Below are 19,864 nucleotides of genomic sequence, written 5' to 3'. Positions count from 1 at the left end.
GGGTCAGGAAGCAGCAGATTCTACCCTGGGATGGGGCTGGGGGTGCAGGGACGATTCCCCCATCCACCCTGGTCCTGGGACCCGTCTCTGGCGCGACTCAGCCCCCCTGAGCTGAGGGGTGTGTGTGTGTGTGTCCACCCACCACCTCCATTCAGCACCACCAAACCCAATGGGTCGAACACCGCCCATCTCCATCGCTCCCAGCATCCATCACCCCCCGAACCCCTCAGCGAGCCCGGGGGCACCTCGGGATTTATTGAAACGGGTTGGAAAGGGGGGGGGGGAACCCCATAAAAATAAGACTCGAAGCAGCAAGAGGAGGGGAGGGGGAGTCCGGACCCCGCAGCCAGCTGGGGGGGGGGGGGGGGGGTTCGGGTCAGCCCTGGGGCCCCTGCTCCCGGAGGTAGAGATCCCGGATCTCGGCCAGGCTGCGGCTGAGCGCGCCCAGCGCCTGGGCCATGGCGCGCAGCAGGGACGTGGTTTCCCGGCAGCTCTCGGCGAACTCCCTGCGGAAGGCGCGCACCTCCTGCACCAACCGCTCCTGCGCCTGCACCGCCCGCGCATCGCCCGCGCAGAGCTGCGCGCAGCCGGGGGTCCCGTCCGGCAGCCCCGCGGGCGCGGCCCCGCACTGCGGGAGCGGCTCCGCCTCTTGCTGGAAGAGGCCGCTGGGGAAGTCGGAGCCCAGCGGCTCCTGCGGCCCCCCCAGGCACAGTTCGGCGGCCGCGGGCCGCGGGGGGCTCCGGTTCCAGCCCTCGCTCCGCTCCGTGCCCGCCCGGGGGCCGGGAGCGCCGTCGGGAGCCGGGCTCTGGAAGGGCTCAGTCTTCACCTCCACCGGCTCCTCCTTCACCACCTCCTCCTTGAGGCCTGCGGGATGGACGCGGAGCGCGGGCAGCTGCTGGGACCCCCGGGCCCCTCCTGCCTCTGCTTCCGCCATCCCCGTGTCCCACATCCCCGCTCCTGCGCGCGGTCCTGGTCATCCACGCGCATCTCCCCATGGCTCCGCATCCTTCCTTGTGGTCCAGCCCCAGCCCATGTACCTGGTCCCTCTCCCGGTCCCGGAACTCCCATATCTCTGTCCTGAACGTGGTGCCCTGGGTTCCTGCGTGCTCCCAGTACCCCCATGTCCCTGTCTTGGTCTCCACACATCCCTTCCTAATCCCAGCAATCCCATGTCGCTGTCCTGGTCTCCCATATCTCCTGTCCCTTGTCCCTGTCCAAACCGCAGTAACCCCATGTCCTTGTCCTCTTCCAAGCCCCCTCTTATTCCTGTCCAGGTCCTGGTACCCCCTGACCCCTGTCCTTCTCCTAACCCTAGTCACCCATATCCCTGTCCTGTCCCAGTATCCTCCTGTCCTGCTCCCAGTGCCGCTGTCCCTTGTCCCCATCCTGGTCCATGTCCCCACCTGCCCCTATCCCAGCCCTGGTATCTCCATCCCTGTCCTGGTCCCAGTCCCCTCCTGCTGTCACCCTGTTCTCAGTCCCCTGCCCTGGCCCAGGTCCCCCCATGTCTCTGACCCTGTCTCCGTGCTCCTGGCTCTGTCCTGGTTTCAGGGCCCCATATCCCTGGCTGGATCCTGGCATCCTCCTGTGCTGGTCTCAGTCCTCCTGTTGCTCTCATATCTTCTATGTCCCTGTCCCAATCCTCCCATGCCCCTGTCACCCATGTCCCCACTATGATCCCCCCACATCCCTCTTCCCCTCCCCATCCCTATCCCAGTCCATGTTCCTGTCCCCTCCATGTCCCGATCCTCCCTGTCCCTGCCCTGGTCCCAGCATCCTGGTCCCAGTTCCCGCATATCCCTGCCCTGGGCCCCCATGTCCTGGTCCCAGCGCACCTGAGGTGCTCCTGATTCCCCCTGCATCCTGGTCCATGCCCCTCCATGCCCTGGTCCTGATCTTCTCCTGTGTCCCTCTCCCTCCACGCTCCTGTCCTGCTCCAGTTCCCCCATCCCTCTCCTGTATCTGTGTCCTGGTCCCCCCCACATCCTAGTCTTTGTCCCCCATGTCCCTGTCCCTGCTCTCACCTGTCCTAGTGCCCCCGTGTCCCTGTCTTGGTCCCCTGTATCCATGTCCTGGTCTCCCACATCATGGTCCCAGTGTCCCTGTCCTGGTCCTGATCTCCTGTGCCCTATCCCAGCCTCTCCTCGCACCTCTCCCAATGCCCCCGTGTCCCTGTCCTGGTCACCCCACGAACTCATCCCGGTCCCTGCGTCCCTGCTGCTGTCCCTCCCCGCACCCATCCTGCTCCCAGTGCCCGTGCCCTGCCTCCATGCCTCAGTCCCCCCACATCCCTGCCCCTGTCCCTCCCATCCCTCTCCCTGTCCCAGTCCTGCTCCCCTGCATCCGTGCTCCAGCCCCCACATCCCCCTCTTGGTCCCCCACGTCCCTGTCCCGGTCCCCCCGCACCCACCGTGCGGTACCACCGCTGCGCTCAGGACCGGCGGCTCGATGCCGGTGGCTCCTCTCTGTTCCCAACCGGACGCGGGGCCGGGGCCGAGCTCCGGGGGGCCTGGCCCGGACCCGGTGCCGGTGCCGGGCCTGGGGGGGGGCCTGGGGGCCGGTCCCTGCCGCTCCTGCCGGTGCCGGGTGATCTTGTCATTGGCGCGGCGGCGCAGCCCTCGCCAGCGGTTCTTGACCTCGCCGATGTCGCGCTGGTTGCGGCCGGCGGCGTTGATCTTGTTGGTGATGCGCCACCAGATCTTCTGCTTCTCGTAGGCGTTCACGGTGCTGGCGGCGGCGCCGAACAGGAGCTGCTCGTACTTGAGCACCTCGCTCATGAGGATGTCGATCTCCTGCAGCGTGAAGTTCGGCTTCCGCTTCAGCAGCCCCCGCCGCGCCCCGCCGCCGCCCGCCGCCATGCTCGCCGCCGCCGCCTCCTCCTCATGGCGCGGCCCCGCCGCCCATCGCCCCCCCCAAGGCTTTTGTCCTGCGCCGTCCCCGCCGCACCGAGCCCGACCGAGCGGAGCGGGGCCGGGGCGGAGAGGGACCGGCGCCTGCGCGCCCCCTGCCGGCCCCGCCGCGCACACGCGCGCTCCGGTAAGGCTACTATAGCGCCCCCTGCTGGCCCCGCCGCTCACACGCGAGCTCCGGTAAGGCTACTATAGCGCCCCCTACCGGCCCCGCCGCGAACACGCACGCTCCGGTACGCCCCCCATAGCGCCCCCTACCGGACTCCGACGACCCCGACCCTCACCGGTGCCCGGTTTGGGGGTGCCCCCGAGCTGGGGTCACCGGGGGGGGGGGGGTGGCAGAAGCGAAGTGGAGACCCCCCCTGCCCCATGCACCCCGAATCCAACCGGGGGTGGCCCCGGTGGGGTGACCCCAGGGTGGTCTCCAGCACCCGGTTGAGGGTGACCGGATTCTGGGGTGCCCACACGGCTCCAGGGCACCCCGTTATGGTGACACCAGGTCCATGTGGCTCCAGGGTACCCGGTTATGGTGACACCAGGTCCATGTGGCTCCAGGGTACCCGGTTATGGTGACACCAGGTCCATGTGGCTCCAGGGCACCCCGTTATGGGTGACCCCAGGTTTGGGTGCTCCGGGGTGCCCCGGTGGTGCTGTGGGTGCCGGGGTAGGGGTAGCGTTGGGTGAGCTTTATTGCTGGTGCCGTGGTACAGAGCGCAGCGAAGCTTCACACCGGGACCCCAAACCCCACTGCCCCCCCCCCCCCAAGCTGGAGCTGCCCGTCCTCGGGGGGTGCTTTGGGACCGGCAGCGCCGTGTGGGGCAGGCGTGGTGTGGAGAAGGTCCTGGAATCATGGAATGGTTTGGGACGGAGGGGACCTTGGAGACCATCAAGATCCAACGGCGGGGCAGGGACAGCTCCCACTCCAGCCTGGCCTTGAGCACAGCCCCGGCTCCTCCGCTCAACCCATTCCAGCGCCCCAGCACCCTCATGGTGGAGAACTGCTCCCTTCATAGGGAAGAAGAGGGGGGAAAAGCCCCTCAAACCTAAACCTCCTCCTCCTGATCCCTCCTGGGGTCCACCCAGCACCCCACAAGCCAGCACCCAGCCCAGCTCCTGCACCCCACCATGGTGCCTGGACCCCGGCGACCCGGAGCCACCCCGGGGACACAAGTGCTGCCGATGGTCTGGTTGTCACCTGCTCCTCCATAAAGGGGGGGGACCTCCACTCGCCCAGGCTGGAGCACCCCTTTGGTGTGCTCCAAGAGGAGCTTCCCATCAGGACCAGCCCTGCAGATCCCTCCTGTGTCCCCGGCACGGAGCGGGACACGGTGCTGGCAAAGGGAAGAGCTTGAAGGCTTCACAACCGTAAGGACAATAAATAGAAGGTCTTCCTCCCGCGGCACGTCCGTCGGCCGCGGTGGCCCTTCCGTGTCCATCCCAGAGGGAACGCTGCTCCTCGGCTTGGTCACTGCAGGGTCCCAAAGGGTTTGTCATGGAAACAGTCCCGGGAAAGGTGAGTGTCCTGGGCACGCCGGGCTGCGGGGGGAATGCCATCCCGTCCCTACTGCAGCAGCTTCGGCACCTCCACCTGCCGGAGAAGACACCCCGTTACTGGGGGAGCACTGGGAGGGGATGCTGGAAAGGCTTGGGGGACCCTTGTCTGCAGCCTGGAGTTCCATCCCCCAGGTTAAAGCTGGCTTCTTCCATGTGTCCCAAACCCTGGAGCCCGACCTGACTGCTGGAATGAGGTGGATCTGCCACAGCCCAGGATCTGTGCCAGGGGATGGACCTGACCCTGCTGGATCCTCTGCCAAGGGATGGACCTGACCCTGCTGGATCCTCTCCCAGGGGATGGACCTGACCTTGTTGGATGCTTGCCCAAGGGATGGATCTGCCCCTGCTGGATCCTCTCCCAAGGGATGGGCCTGTCCCCGTTGGATGCTCTCCCAGGGGACGGATCTGTTGCCCCTGTTGGATGCTCTGCCAAGGGATGGACCTGCTGACCCCGTCTGCTCTGCAAGGGATGGTGCAGAAGGATGGATCCACCCCTTGCCATGTGCTCTGCACAGGGGGTGGGACCACGGGTGCCCTGCTCCATACTCACACCGGAGAAGGACGTCCCTCACCTCTCCAGCACCCAAGCGACCTCAGGTCTCGGCCCCTGGACCAACCCCACAGGCGGCCCCCTCCGTGGCCCTGCACTTGCCTTCCTGAGCTGTTTGAGGTTGCTGGAGCGGATGGCGGCCAGGAGCTGGTCCCGCGAGTTCTTCTCCTGCCCCGGCAGCGCCCGGTCTCCCAACTTCCTCTGCGTGGCCGGGGAGAGCGAGTTCCTCAGGTTCTCAGTGATCAGCGGTGGCGCGAGCGGAGGGGGAGGCGGTGGAGGCGCAGCGGGTGCCCCCCCTTTCTTGGGAGAGCTTTTGGGGGACGCCTTGGGGGACGGCTGCGGGGACGGCTTGGGGGACCCCTTGGGCAGAGCCCCGGGCTTGGGCACCTCCAGGAGGTCTTTCTTCTCGCCACGCTCCTGGGCTAACTTCTGCTCCTGGAGGCGTTTCTGCCTCTGTTTGTCCATGTTCCGGCTCAGCAGGTTGGTGACCGTCATGCGCGGCCCGGCCAGCTCAAAGTGGTAGCCCAGCTTCAGGAGCGTGGTGTTCTCCTTCAGGAGCTTGGCGATCTCCATCTCCGTCTTCCCACCGCAGATGTGCCGCTGGTTGTGGAAGCGCAGCTCCGTCAGCGTGTTGTTCTGCAGCAGCGCCCGGAAAATGGCCAGGATGCCCTTACCCGTGATGTGGTTGGAGTCCAGGTTGATGCTGGTCAACACCTTGTTGGACTTGAGCATGATGGCGATGGCGAAGGCCACGTGGTCGTCGGCGCGGGTGTTGGCCAAGGCGAAGAGCTTGACCACGGTGTTGAACTCCAGTGCCTCGGTGAAGCGCACCAGGGTCTCGTTGTTGATGCAGTCTGAGTTGTTGACGTTCACCTCGGTCACCTCAGCGTCGTTGTTCTTCACCTTCTCAATGAGCTCATCGAAAATGCTGGAGGCTTCATCGTCCTTGCCCTGATCCGAGGAGCTGGCGGGCTTGGAGGCGCTGCCCTCAGCCGCTGCCTTGGCTGCTTTCTCCTCCGCTGCCTTCCCTGCCTCTGGCTGCAGTTTCTCCTTCTCGTCCTCCTTGGATTTCTTCAAAGCCGAACTTTTTTCCTCTTCTTTTTTATCTTTTTCTTTCTTATCTTCCCCTTTCACGTCTTTTCCTGCCTGTTTCTTTGCTCCGGAACTCTTCTCTTCCTCCTTTTTGTCCTTCCCTGTGCTCTTCAGTGCTGAAGCCTTTTCTTCTTCCTTTTTGTCCTTCTCCATCTCCTCCTTCGCTGCTGAGCCCTTTGCTTCCTCTTTTTTATTCTTCCCCTCATCCTCCTTCGACGCTGAGCCTTTCTCTTCCTCCTTTGTGTCCTTCCCTGCGTCCTTCTTCAGCACTGAACTCTTCTCTTCTTCCTTTTGGTCCTTCCCCACCTTCTTTTTCTCCACAGCCTGGACTTTATCGTTGATAGTCTTCTCCTCTTTGCTCTTAGTCTCAGCTTCAGCTTTAACTTTGGGGTCTGGTTTTTGACCACTTTCTTCCTTTTTAGAGTCTTTCCCCACCTTTGTGTCTCGTTTCCGGGCCGGCTCTTTGGAAGGAGTTTCCTTTCCCTTCTCTTCTTCGTTCTTGGCTCCCTTGTTCTTCTCGCTCAATCTGGTTTCCTAACAAGAGAAAACCACCAAGGTGTTACAGGGACAGACGCCTCTGACCTCCAGCCTCACCACTCCAAGCTCGTCATCACCAGCCCTGCGCCTCTGTCCCACAGGAGCAACCGCAGCACCGGAGCCAGGGGGATGTGCAGGGGGATGCAGGACACTTGGGAAGGTCTCAGACTGTGCCTATGAGGGATGAGCTGCTCTGAAACACGCATTTGTGACGGAAACCTGGGGAGAGCATGAGGAAGGGTCCCCCGGAGCAGCAAGGAGATGCCATGGAGCAGCGTGGGGCTAGCTTTGAGCCGTGACTCCCCAGGAGGGTGAGGGACCAAATCATACAATCGCAGAATCCCAGCCTGGTTTGGGTTGTAGGGACCTTAAAGCTCATCCAGTTCCAACTCCTGCCATGGGGAAAGACCCCATCCACTAAAGCAGCTTGCTCCAAGCCCCATCCCATCCCACCAAGAGCTTTGTTTGCAGAACAGCAGCAGCTGGATGCACTCAGCCTCTTGGCTTTCCTACGCAGCCAGGTCCGCAGGCAGGGCTGCCCTGGCCGCAGTGCCTGCCCCGGCACAGGTCCCTGTGCTGGCACTGCTGCTCCTCAGGGACTGTTTCCTTGTGGAAAGAACTGGCCCGGCGTGAGTTGGGACTGTTTGTACCTGGCGCTCAATCAGATGCCATCGGGGAGGACAGAGCTCAGCACTTTATTTAGTCAAGAGGTTTCTTGGCTCCTCTGCACAGACCCAAACAGGCGACACAAAGGGAGATGCCGGAGCCCATCCGTGTCCGCACAGCTGCTCGCTGCTGCAGACCCCAAGGACCACGGATGGGCTCCCAGATTTGCCTTTCTAAGGTCTTTGGGGATCATAGAATCAAGGAATGGTTTGTGTTGAAGAGAACTTAAAGCTCCTCCAGCTCCAACCCCTGCCACAGGCAGGGACCCCTTCCACTGGAGCAGCTTGCTCCAAGCCCCTGTGTCCAACCTGGCCTTGAGCACTGCCAGGGATGGGGCAGCCACAGCTTCTCTGGGTGCTTCACCACCCTCAGGTGTCCCAGGATTATCCCTGGATGCCCCAGGTTGGAGGCTCGGTGCAGGTTCCTGCAAGAAGAGACAGTTGCCCCCATGGTCTTGGTGGCCAGGAAAGGCTGAGCATGCTTCGAGTCAGAGCCTGCAGCAGCATCTCCACACCAACTGCCCCTAAAAGCCTTCCCCTCCCCAGCATGAGCGCCCACAACTCGACACTGGGGAGCCCTCAGTCTCCCCTGAGCATCCTGGGCCCATCCAAGACCAAGCAGAGCAGAGGCTTTGGCCAGGAATGAGCACATCTTGGAGCAAGGGATTAAAACCTTGCAGGGAAGGACCTGAAGGTCTCCCATGCTCAGAGGGGGCGAAGGGTTTCTCCAAACAAGATGAAAGCAGAGGAAAACAAGACGCAGAGCTAATCCCTGCTTAGCAAAGCTGCTGGGAATGTCCTATGATCACATCCTTCATGCTCTGCTCATTGAGGCTCCATCCATGGATGTGTTGCCACATTGGAGGTGCTGCGGTATGGGGCAGGTCTGGGGAATTTGGGGACTGGGGCCAGGGAATGGGACATGGAAAAGGACTTGGGGAAGAGGAGCTGGCTGTGCCCTGGGCAGAAGAAAAAGAGAAGGCAGTGGATGTGCCACGGGCATTAGTGCCACCATGGGCAGTGCTTGCCGGATCATGTGCACCCAGCAAATATGGGATGCGCTGGAAGGATCCCATCAAAGAGGGGGATCGCATCTGTGGGGACGTGTGCCCACGGGGGAGCACACCTTCACCCCCTCCTGCCTTTGCACACTCGCTGCGTCCCACCACCCATCTCCACTGCAGGACCAGCATCCCTGTGGTGATACTGGTGATGGTGCAGGAGTCCTCACCTCGGGGCTGGGAATGAAGCCGGACATTGCTCCAGCTCCTGGAGCTCGGCTGCACAGCAAGAAGACGCAGGGGAGGAGGGAGGGATGCATCCTCCCCTGGGTCTTGAAGCCCTGGCTGACCCCACAGCCCCAGTGCACCTTGTCCATCCGCAGACACCAGCCCTGCAGCCTCTCCATTGCCATCTGGAGCTGTGCTGGCAGATTTACCATGGATAATTCCCCCCCTTTCCCGTGCCATTCCCTCTGCTGCCAGCGCAGTTATTAGGGAATATTTTTACACAGCGTGTCAGACCTTTAAAAATAAGCTTAATGCAAACAGCCTGGTCCCTGCCTGATTAATCACCCGTGTTTTGATGGACTCAAATGCCTTCCCTCTTCCTCTAAATAGACTAAAATGAGCGTTGCCATCGCTTGTTAGCATTTGTAACCCTCAAACCCACTCTGATGCTTCCTTAAAAGGCAAAGGAGACTGGGAACTTCTTGCCTGGAATCCGAGCTCCCGACGCTGAGCAAGGGATGGGGCAGGGGATGGAGCAGGGGATGGAGCAGGCAGGGACGGGTGGGAGCAGAGGGGATGCTGAGATTTGCTGCGGGTGGTGGGGATGTGATGGTGGGAGAGAGGTTCTCGATCTGAAAGCTCCACAGGGTCATTCTGGGGTAGAAAAGAGCTGTTGAGGGGAGAGGGATGGATCAGCATTAGATTGCATTAGAGCAAGTCACCCTGCTCCCTTTTCACTTCTAAGTGAAACAGGAACACGATGGAGAGGAGAGGGAAAGATGTGGGACCTGCATCCACCTGGAGGGAAGGGGCACGTTGTAACCCGGCTGCTGCTGTTGTGTCAGTCCCTGGCAGGTAGGGAACAGATGGAAATGCAATTGTACAGGCAATGGGAAGGGGCAGCCTCATCAGCTATTTCCAGAGGTATGGCCTGGGAACTGCCCCTCACAGCCATGACCGGGCTGAATGCGCTGCCCCATGACACTGGCCTCGTGCTCAGCCCAGCTAAAGAACAAGACATGAGGATGGGAGCCCTGGGCAGTTGATGCTGCCTGGCAACCCCAGCTCATAGGAACCATGGAACTGGGCTGGAAGGGACCTCAAAGCTCCTCCAGCTCCAGCCCCTGCCACGGGCAGGGACCCCTTCCACTGGAGCAGCTTGCTCCAAGCCCCTGTGTCCAACCTGGCCTTGAGCACTGCCAGGGATGGGGCAGCCACAGCTTCTCTGGGCACCCTGTGCCAGCGCCTCAGCACCCTCACAGGGAAGAGCTTCTGCCTAAGAGCTCATCTCAGTCTCCCCTCGGGCAGGTTAAAGCCTGAACTTACTCAATCCAGGAATGATTTCCATGTGCACTGGAGCCCAGCGGAGCCCATGAGCCTTCTCCTGCCTCTCTCCTCTCCAGCATCTGCACCCTCAGAGCTGCTCTGGCTTTGCCACCAGCACAGACTCTTCACCCAGAGCCGTTCTCCTTGCAAAGCAACCAGAATCCCTCCAGAGCTGTAGGATAAAGGCCAGTCCAAGCCGCTGCCCTTTCCTCCCAGCCTCTGCTGGGATAATGAAGTCCTCCTGCAGCCATCAGGGTGCTTTCCAGTTCATCTCTTGGCAGGGCCTGGCTCAGGCAATGGGTACCCAGCAGATGCTGAGTAATGGAAGGGCTTTTGGAGGTGGGACAGCCCCAGGGGACAAGGGGGGACCTCAGACAGTAGAACCTGTGCCCAGAGCAGCCTGGCAAGGGGAGGAAGCTGGGTTTGGCTGTTGAAGCAGCAGATTTAGGCATAATTATGGATCCGTAACTACAAACCAAGCTGGTATCACTGCCTGAGGGGGTGCAATGTGTCCTACACCTCCTGCAAAGGTCTCCAGAGCCACCGCAAGACTCCAACCATGCGATGTGCATCATCCTCTGCATCCTCTGCTCTAAAGCAGCCCTGGTGTCCCCTCCGAGCTGCCCAGCTCCCAACTGGATGCTGTGAAGTGAGGCAGCAGCATCCCACTGGCCCTCGCTGTGACCACGGGTGAAGGGGCAGAGGAGGTTGGGCACAAGCCATGCGAGAGCTCCCAGGGACAGGATGGGGATGTCCCAGTGCATGGAGAAGGGATAGGGATGGTTGGGTACCCGTGGCCATCACCCTGCGAGAGGGCTGCTGGAGCCAAGCTGCTCCTTCCCTCCATTCCTTGGCCACTTTGGGGTAACTCAGGGCCAACTCAGAGCCAAGGACATTCCTGGTATAAACGCTGTGTCCATGAGGCTTCTGCTGGCCCTGAAGCACCCTGCTCACCCCACAGTGCTCCATGGGCTCCATGCTAGGACCATTCCCAGGCAGCAAAGTTTCTTGGCACGCTTGGGTCCTGTTGGCATGAAGCAAAGGGGGGAAGGCTCTTGGCTTCCATCACTGGGACATGCAGGCCTCTCATGACCCCTTGGCCATGCTCTATGTGCTGAAGCCCAGAGGGATGTAAACAGCTCCTGCCTCAGCTCTTGCCCTGCTCTTTTAAGGAGGAACTCAGGAATTCCCCTTCCCTCTGCTCAGACCTTTCTGACCCCCAAATATCCCAGGCTCTTGGCACTTCCCAGGCCAGGGTTCTGGAAAACAACCTCCTCCAGCGACACAGAGGGGACCTCCAGGGCCTGGCCAGCTTCTGGCCCTCACTTGGGTCTTGCTTTGCTGAATTCAGGCTGATACCAAACGTTTCAGCCGGGTTTCCTTGCCTACAAGAGCTCCAGCACTTCCACAGGGATGCGCAGCCCTCTTCCAGACAGCCCATAAAGCCGATGGATCCACTGCACTTGGAAACTTTTGCCTCTCTAACAAAACTTGGGTTTAGAATGCGGGGGTCTTCCCTTCTATCCATTGCATTCCCAGCCCCTTCTCCCGGCACTGCCATGGCTGACCTGGATATTCCCAGGAGGAGACCTTGTCCCGGATCTCCTCCTCTGCAGCAGAGGTTGCAAAGGGCGGTGATTCCCCCCACAGCCACCTCCAGGCTGGAGTTCTGCCCAGGGCACCTCCCGTGGGCAGCCCATGAAGAGCATTCCTCAGATTCTTAGGAGCAGCAGAACTGGGATGCATCCCGGATGAGTCTTCAATCCCCTCTCCCATCCTCTGCATCATGGGATGCTGGAGAAGCCAGACTTGAGCACCTTGAGACTACATGGAAAGGAGCTCCAGGCCTTTTGCTAATGCAGATCTCCTGTGGGTCCCACTGCCCAGCCCATGGGAGCATCACAGACACCTCACGGCATCACTGGTGACCAGGGGTGGGAAGATGAATCAAGGTCTTTGCCGCAGGTGAGGTGAGCCCCAATGCCCAGGGGTTGCCCAAATCCGAGCTGGTTTGCTGGTCAAAGCCCTTCCGTAGGCTCTGGGGCTCCTGCACCACGTGGGAGCCGTGTGCCAGAACCCAGCAGGTAATGAGACAAAGCAGAACACGCCAGGAGTCCCCATCTCTGCTGCTCAGAACTGGAGATCTTCCCTGAAAGGAAGCAAAGGGCAGCTCCCTGTTTGCTGCGGGCAGCTCCTGGGGCTCTGCGGGTGTTGAGTCCCCTGGGAGAGGCAGAACCGAGCCCTCGGTGTGCATCCAGACCCAAATGTCACCGAGTCACAGCCTGGTTTGTGTGGAAAGGGACCTTAAAGCTCCTCCAGCCCCAACCCCTGCCACGGGCAGGGACCCCTTCCACTGGAGCAGCTTGCTCCAAGCCCCTGTGTCCAGCCTGGCCTTGAGCACTGCCAGGGATGGGGCAGCCACAGCTTCTCTGGGCACCCTGTGCCAGCGCCTCAGCACCCTCACAGGGAAGAGCTTCTGCCTAAGAGCTCAGCTCAGTCTCCCCTCGGGCAGGTTCAAGCCATTCCCCTTGGCCTGTCCCTACAGGCCCTTGTCCCAAGCCCCTCTCCAGGTTTCCTGCAGCCCCTTTAGGCACTGGAGCTGCTCTCAGGTCTCCCCTTCAGGAGCCTTCTCTTCTCCAGGCTGCCCCAGCCCAGCTCTCTCAGCCTGGCTCCAGAGCAGAGCTGCTCCAGCCCTCACAGCAGCTCCGTGGCCTCACTCCAACAGCTCCACGTCCCTCTGGTGTCACAGCCTTGGGTTACTCAACCCAACATCAGGCTGCAGGCACCAGAACACCTCTGTGATCCGGGCTGTCACCTCTGCAGCTCTTGTTCCTGCCTGTTTCCAGCCTTGTTTGCTCCATGCTCTGGGCAGAGGGAAGGACTGAGCAGGACTCAGGTCACCTCACGGCGTGGGTGGCCATCGCTGTTGCCACTATCCATGGCATGACTTCACAACAAGCACCCTGATACCTCCTCCCCTGCAGAGCGAGATCCTCTCGCTCCATCCCACTGCGATTCCCACATGGCGAAGGGTGGGCTTGAGTGACACGACCAGTTAATCCCAGCGTCCCGCTGGGAGCTGAGTCACCAGCACTCTTTTAGCACACAGATGATGCCCTAACGCTGCAAAGGAAAGCAGTTCTCTGAAGGATCCAGCTCTTTTCCTCCTCTCTATGTCTATTTATCAGCTCAAGAGAAGCAGATAAGGAACCTCCTGGGCAGCCAGGCCCATATAAGCCAGACACTCCAGGCACTGCAATGGATGTAGCTGCATCCCAGTTGTGCTTGATGGAAATACACAACTTGGCTTTTTCCTCTTGGCTGATTCCTTGCAGGCTGACTTGGAATTGAGCTTTTTTCCCTGCCCGTGCCCTTAGATGGACCATGCATGTCCCAGACAGGGAATGTGCCTTCAGCGTGACCTACAAGGAGCTGGGAACACTTTGTGCTGCCACTCACAGCAAAACAAGGCTCCTGCCACTGCTTCCCAAGGACGTGGCTGCAAGGTTCCTTCGGGAATGCAGTTCAGGCTGTTGTTGCCACCTCGCCTGCCAGGTTGGATATGGGGCGTGGAGCAACCTGCTCTAGTGGAAGGTGTTTGGAACTGGAGGAGCTTTAAGGCCCCTTCCAACCCAAACCACTCTGAGGTTCCATGATCCCTGGCCATCATCCACCGCCAGCTCCATTCCCACCCCATGTGTTGGTGGGAGCACCCACACCTTCATTCCTTGCCCACCCCAGCATGAGCCAGGAGCTACTGGAGAAACATCGGGAGCAAGGATGCTCAGTGGTACCCAACCCCTACACCTCTTGCGGAGGTCAGGAGCTGGGCAGAACAAGAGCATGTCCTGAGGAGGGCAAGTGCTGGAGACCTGCCCAGGACATGGGTAAAAGAGAGGCAAGAGCTGGGAATTGCAGAAGCCTCCTGGAAGAGGGAAGGAGCAGTCCTGGCATGCCGACAGAAGTGACTGAGAAACAGAAGAGCAGAGGTTAAACACATACAGGTTAGTCACAGCCTGCTGAGGTGCTTCAAGTCTGATACAAGCCCTTCTTGCCCTGTTTGCCGCTTCCCTCCGGTCCGTACCAGTTATTTCAGTGTGGAGCTTGGTTTCCCTCCAGGTATTTTCATCAAAAGATGACGAGTTCTGAGCATTAGCAAGGCAGTTAAAGACTAACTTGGTTTGCCACAGTGGTGGAGAGCTCACTGGGAGGGAGCTCCACTTCTCCTAGAATCATGGAATGGGTTGGGTTGGAAGGGAGCTTAAAAGCTCATCCAGTTCCAACCCCCTGCCCTGGGCAGGGAAGAACCCACTAAGGGAAGAACCCTTAGATCTAAGCTCTGAGCCTATCCCCCACCACCCAGTAAGTGAGGAAGGAAAGCAGGACTTCCAAGACCTTCCCAAGGAGTTCCATAATCCTCATCCATGGCAACAGGACTGGCTGCCCTCTGGCACCAGCATCCTTCGGGAATGATGCATTTGGATTTAGTAAACTCCCTCCAAGGTCACTGCTTTTCCCTTGACATCAAACCCTGGCCATGGGGAACGCTGTCCCAGCACACGGCTGTATCCATCAACACCACAGATCCCAGGGACATCCCCAGGAGCTCTGGGCTGGGCAAAGCAGCCTGCAGGGATAAGGACACATGGAAGGGGTGCACATGGGCATTGGGACATCCAAGAGGAAAGGGAAGGGTGCTCAACCTTCAGGAGATACTAATACAGGGACCATGTGGACCGTGCATCTAATGGCTCCTATTCAGAGCTTTCCCAAGGCTCACATGGAAAGACAAATCCACCACATGTGCAAGCATCTTGCTAAAGGAAACGGCTCTGTGGCCCTGGAATGAATCCCCTCCATCAGCAGGATAATGCCCTCACATGCAATTTCCCTGCATTTTCCCAGCTATCCATGCCTGAAGCAGCATGAAATCAGTGCAGTCCTGCTGGAAGGCAGGAGTGGGGACAACGATGGGACCAGGGCATCCCAGTGTCCTCTCCTTGCAGGGGAAGTTGAGGGAAGGAGGCTCCATCCATTGCCAGGGAAGGTGGTGGTGCTGGAGGAGGAGACACAAGCCCAGCTCTCTCAGCCTGGCTCCAGAGCAGAGCTGCTCCAGCCCTCGCAGCATCTCCATGGCCTCCTCTGGCCTCGCTCCAACAGCTCCATGTCCCTCTGGTGTTGGGGGCATCTCTCCATTTATCTACTTGTGAACATTGCTTTAACTTTGGCTCCTGTGACCTACAAGAAGGCCTTGGGAGGCACAAGGTAGGGAGGCCCTGTCCCAAGCCCTGCCACTGGGGACACATAGCCTGGGTTGGGCCTTCACCAGCACTGCTTAATGAAGATGAATTAATGACTGCATCCCCAGGACGTGCCTTTGGCTGCCCGGCGCGGGAGGGCAAAGCTCACGTCTGTTTTGCGCTGTTTATAAACTGCTTCCTAGTTACCCAACTTTGCCCTTTTCAGCACTAAGAAGATGTGCTCTTCTACAGTTAGAAGGGTTCTAAATATACTCACTCTTCCCAATATTTAGAAGGGAATGAGGGTGCCTGGAGCTGCGCCAGGACGCGAGCCACGACTGCGAGAAGAACTCTGAGATGGGCAGAAACTCTTCCCCTTTCAAATACCTTCATCTGGAGAAATTCCTGCACAAGAGACAAAGTTCCACCAGCACAGAGAGGGGCAATGAGGGATGCAGGAACAGGAGGGAGGAGGAGGAGTGGGGAGCAGGAGTGCAGCAGCTTGGGTCAGCAGGAGCTCTGGAATACTTCCCAGCCTCAGTGCCTATCATTAGGCAGCGATGCACCTAAACGCTCTCTGTAGTTCAAGGACAAGAATCCAACCTCCGGTCCCTCCCTGCTGAAGAGACATCCCAGACACAGGATAACATCTTCCAGATGTTCAGAGGGCCAGTCCCGCTGGAATGACATCCCATTCCTTCCCTGCTCTCACCCTGCGCTTCCTTCCCATGCTCACGTCTGCTTCTTGCTCAATTAATTTTGTGGAATCATGGAATGGTTTGAGTTGGAAGGGACCTTAAAGCTCATCCAGCTCCAACCCCTGCCACGATGAGAGCTCAGGATCTGCCTGGGATGCTCTTGATGGCTCCGTGTTCTCATCCATCCTGCAGCAAAACCCAGCCTGAGGCTTCTCTGCCTGGAGGGAAGCAGCAGCTTCCTGGGCTGGTTTCTGTGATGGCTTCTGTGGCCCAATGATCCCATCCAGTCCATCCCAGCCCAGCCCATCCATCCTTGTGCCCCATGGTAGAGCAAAGGTCCATGGGCCGACCTGCCGGTGCTGTGAGCCAGGTGCTAATCCCAGGTCCTAATAATTCCGAGCTGGAAGAGGTGGAGGAGATTTTGTTCTTGGCCTCCAGGGATTGCAACAGAAGCAAGGCAGTTCTGCCATACCCAGTCACTGCAATGCAATGCACACATTCCCTCCCTTCCTCCTGATCTTGGACACTTCCCTATCCCAATTCCCAGCTGACTCCTCATTTTCCCATGGCTAAAACCAAACCAGCATCACTCCTATTGCTGAACTAAGAAGCCCTCCGCCTGAACAAGCAGCTTTTTCAGTGTCTGCAAGCCAGGATCCCCTGCAAATCACTGCAAAGCCCTGCAGCGCCACTGGGGTAACTGGTCTCACGTAACAGCATCTCCCTTTCCAGGCCCATTTGCCCCGCAGCACCCGCAATTCCCCACCATGGAGAAGTTTTCCAGCAGCCTACAGATAGGAAAATGTACCCTGGTGATCCCATGGCCACATAGGGAAGGTGAAGGCTGCGAGTGCCTCATCCTCACAGGCAGAGGAAAGCTCCAGGACTGCACAAGGAGCTTGGGGAGGGGTGGGGGGAGGAACTATTTAACCCCTTGTTCAGGCCTCCAAAAGAAACCTCCATTTATTCCTCCTATAGCTGCAGTTTTCATCCTTTTCTCCCAGATTCAGGTCAGGAGAAGACCCTCCTATAACAAACTCCATAAATATCCAGAAAGAGCTAATTCCATGTGCTCAGCTGGAAGATCCAGGTTACTGCTGGGTAACCTGGAATAGTGCAGGAATCAGAGCCAGAGCACTCTGTTAACGGATGTATCCACATAACCCTCGGTTCTGCCTCTGCTGCTGGTACCCCTCAGCCTTGTCCCATCTCATCTGGAACCTGCTTGTGCATACACAGATAAAGGCTGAAGATTCCCCTTCTGGCTCAGCCTGCTGTGAAAACCCAGGGAAACCAAACGCTTCCCAGCCTCCCACACACCAAGCACATACCAAATATTCTTAGTGCAGAGGTTACCAAGGGTTAGGGAGGAATGGGATCGGCTCCCACTAAGGCAAGGCACAGGGAGAGGGACTGGCACGAAGCTTTCCAGCTCCAAGGAAGCTATTGCAGGTGTGGAGAAGGAGGTAACTGTAGCCAAAGGAAAAGCAAAGCATGAATTTAACTGAACAATAAGCATGAAACAAGTGGCTTGGGGTAAAACCCGGTTCTTGGGGTGATTTCCCCCAGCTCCAAGGCAGCAAACCTCTTTTATTCCACCAGAACCAGAGACTGTTTAAGCTTTTGCACAAGAAGAATAAAAAGGATCAAGAATCCAGAGATATCCAAAGGGAAAAACAGGACAAAGCAAGGCAGCGCATGGGATCACTGTCACTGGCCCCAGGAGGGAGAAACCCCCTGCATCAGCACAGCTCTGGGCTCTGTAAGGCCAGAACTTCATGGAACACCCTGTTCCCTCCCGGAATGCCTGGAGCAGGTCCCTGCCTCGCTCCTCTGGTCCCTACACCACAACTCCTCCTCCTTAGCGAGCGCCTTCCTCAGCATTCCCATTTTCCACCTCATCCCTACACCACCCCAGCGGAGCTCATTTCCCCCCACCAAGCAGCTCGACGTGGTGAGATGTAACTTACATCTATCGACTGCTCCCTCTGAAGACGTTTCCTGGTCTCCTTTTCGCAGTGGTTGAGCGTCGCATCGCACTTTGGCGCGCTGTTCTCCGTCGGGTTTTCTGGCCTGAGCTCCAGAGGGATGCTGCCATCTGCATCCACCACATCCAGCTCCTTTTCCAGCTCTTCCATCTCCTCCGGAGACAGAGTCGACAACAAACTGTCGATGTCTGGATCTTCACTGACTTGTCGCCGGTATTTGGCCACTTTGGACATCTTGGCTCGCTGGCGAGACACGGTGGCGGTTGTGTGGTACCCAAGGAAGGAGAAAAACCAGAAGCCGAAGCTCCAACTGCTTCCCCAGCAGCAGCAGGTGCTGAAGTGTTAAATCCCAGCGACTCCCAACGCCTGCAGCCTTGGGATATAGTGGTTAGAAAGAGGGGACACCCCTCGGTCCAAGAGTTGGCCAATAACAGGATCCAGCTGCGATTTGGGAGCTGGGAAACCAATGGAGCCCAGTGGGAGGCGGGGAATGGTGCTATCAGAGGAGCCTGAAACCCGAGGACATTCCAGGGAACCATGCAGAGCTGCATGACCAAATTTAGTCCGGAGCATTTAGCCTTTTAAAGGCAATAGGCCAACCTAGTGAGAAAACAGGCAAAAATGCACAAGCTGGCAGGCTGGGGATGGGGTGGGGGGGAGGCAGATCCCTACCATGGGGCCATCTGTGCTGGAGGGCTGGTAGAGAGGTCAAGGGGGGGCTCTTCACTCTGCTGAGTCTGCCCCCAGCACATCCCTGGCTCCCTTTATCGGAGCTCCTGCTGCTCCCCTCTCCTCTGGAGCAGTGCTCCTGCTCTTCACCACGGCATTCCCATTTCCCCCTGCCAGCCCCAGAGTCAGCCCCTCTTCTGCACAGAGGAAAGTCCTGATCCCTCCTGCTTCTGGTTCAGGCAGTGCCCTAAGCCTGGGCTTTGCCTGGAGGCACCTATTTTCCATCAGCCTAATCCATACAGCAGCTTACTGGCACCTAGAAGCTCTCCCAGAGGGACAGAGGCTGGTGGGCTCCTCTCTCCAGGCTTCAAGGCAGCTTTACCCCAGGCACAGCATTTTGGACCCATTTATTACACTGCAACTTTACCCTTTATCATCCTCCTCACTACCTGCTCCCAGGCCTCTCTCTTTGCTAGACGAAACAGCCCTTTTGTCTTGTTCAGTAAAATAAGCTCTTGTAATAAGCCTCATCCCCTTCTCTGCCCATCTTCCCGGCTCAGCTCCTGCACCGAACGCAGGCATAGGATGCTCCAGGTCAACCTAGACATTCTCCATCCTGATGGGCAATGCGCATTCTTGGTGCCTTCTAGGATCTCATTTATCTCCAGCTCCTGCTCAAACCTTGCTGTGATTCATTAGCACGCCTGAGACTTTACACATTGTAGAAGCAACTGTTGGGTTTAGTTACCAAGTGGTTAAGTTACCATAACCCTGAACATTGCATCACTTCTATCTCCCTGACATCATGACCCTCATCTTGGTGCTTGCTTGCACTGAGGACAAGGAGGGACATGCTCATTCCTTCACCTTCTTCTGCTCTCAGCCTGGATGCTCTTTTCCTTCCCTCACCCCAAAACTGCCACGGCTGCAGCAGCAAGAAGGCAACAGGAACCAGAGTGAATTTAACACATTGGTGCATTTGGTGCCCTCCTCATCTGAAGAAGCCAAGTAGTTGCATTAAGTGTTCCACCTTACTACAGCAGGAGCTTTGGACAAGGGCCTGTAGGGACAGGCCAAGGGGAATGGCTTGAACCTGCCCGAGGGGAGACTGAGCTGAGCTCTTAGGCAGAAGCTCTTCCCTGTGAGGGTGCTGAGGCGCTGGCACAGGGTGCCCAGAGAAGCTGTGGCTGCCCCATCCCTGGCAGTGCTCAAGGCCAGGTTGGACACAGGGGCTTGGAGCAAGCTGCTCCAGTGGAAGGGGTCCCTGCCCGTGGCAGGGGTTGGAGCTGGAGGAGCTTTAAGGTCCCTTCCAACACAAACCAGTCCATGACTCTATGAGAATGTTCCTCCTGCCATTTACCTTGGCTGTCACATCCCTTTCTGAACAGGGATATCCACAGAGCTCTG

The 19,864-nt window shown here is 58.7% G+C and overlaps 2 protein-coding genes across 2 annotated transcripts; both read right to left on the bottom strand.

The window, feature by feature from the left end:
• Positions 1 to 224: 224 nt before the first annotated feature.
• LOC136023573 (myb-related transcription factor, partner of profilin-like) lies at positions 225 to 3,012 on the bottom strand. Its single transcript, XM_065698146.1, has 2 exons — positions 2,411 to 3,012; positions 225 to 864 (listed from the first exon to the last, which is right to left on the bottom strand). The coding sequence occupies exons 1-2, from the start codon at positions 2,856 to 2,858 to the stop codon at positions 377 to 379; spliced, it is 936 nt and encodes a 311-aa protein (XP_065554218.1). The 5' UTR covers positions 2,859 to 3,012; the 3' UTR covers positions 225 to 376.
• A 568-nt stretch (positions 3,013 to 3,580) lies between these two features.
• LMOD1 (leiomodin 1) lies at positions 3,581 to 18,398 on the bottom strand. The gene is made up of 3 exons (XM_065698459.1): positions 17,771 to 18,398; positions 5,116 to 6,639; positions 3,581 to 4,497 (listed from the first exon to the last, which is right to left on the bottom strand). Exons 1-3 carry the CDS (start codon positions 18,020 to 18,022, stop codon positions 4,471 to 4,473), a joined length of 1,803 nt encoding a protein of 600 aa, XP_065554531.1. The 5' UTR covers positions 18,023 to 18,398; the 3' UTR covers positions 3,581 to 4,470.
• Between the last annotated feature and the right edge of the window lie 1,466 nt (positions 18,399 to 19,864).

The sequence above is a fragment of the Lathamus discolor genome, chromosome 19 (assembly GCF_037157495.1).
Source record: "Lathamus discolor isolate bLatDis1 chromosome 19, bLatDis1.hap1, whole genome shotgun sequence".
In the NCBI taxonomy this organism is placed as follows: Eukaryota; Metazoa; Chordata; class Aves; order Psittaciformes; family Psittacidae; genus Lathamus; species Lathamus discolor.
This window is presented reverse-complemented; position numbering and strand designations above follow the sequence as displayed.

What these genes read in the sequence shown, in the direction of transcription:
- LOC136023573 (XM_065698146.1), bottom strand. Translation starts at nt 2,858, where the DNA reads ATGGCGGCGGGCGGCGGCGGGGCGCGGCGGGGGCTGCTGAAGCGGAAG. An exon ending in CGCAGCGGTGGTACCGCACG is followed by an intron (nt 865 to 2,410) that starts GTGGGTGCGGGG and finishes TCCATCCCGCAG; the next exon opens with GCCTCAAGGAGGAGGTGGTG.
- LMOD1 (XM_065698459.1), bottom strand. Translation starts at nt 18,022, where the DNA reads ATGTCCAAAGTGGCCAAATACCGGCGACAAGTCAGTGAAGATCCAGAC. An exon ending in AGAGGGAGCAGTCGATAGAT is followed by an intron (nt 6,640 to 17,770) that starts GTAAGTTACATC and finishes TTCTCTTGTTAG; the next exon opens with GAAACCAGATTGAGCGAGAA. An exon ending in ACCTCAAACAGCTCAGGAAG is followed by an intron (nt 4,498 to 5,115) that starts GCAAGTGCAGGG and finishes CTTCTCCGGCAG; the next exon opens with GTGGAGGTGCCGAAGCTGCT.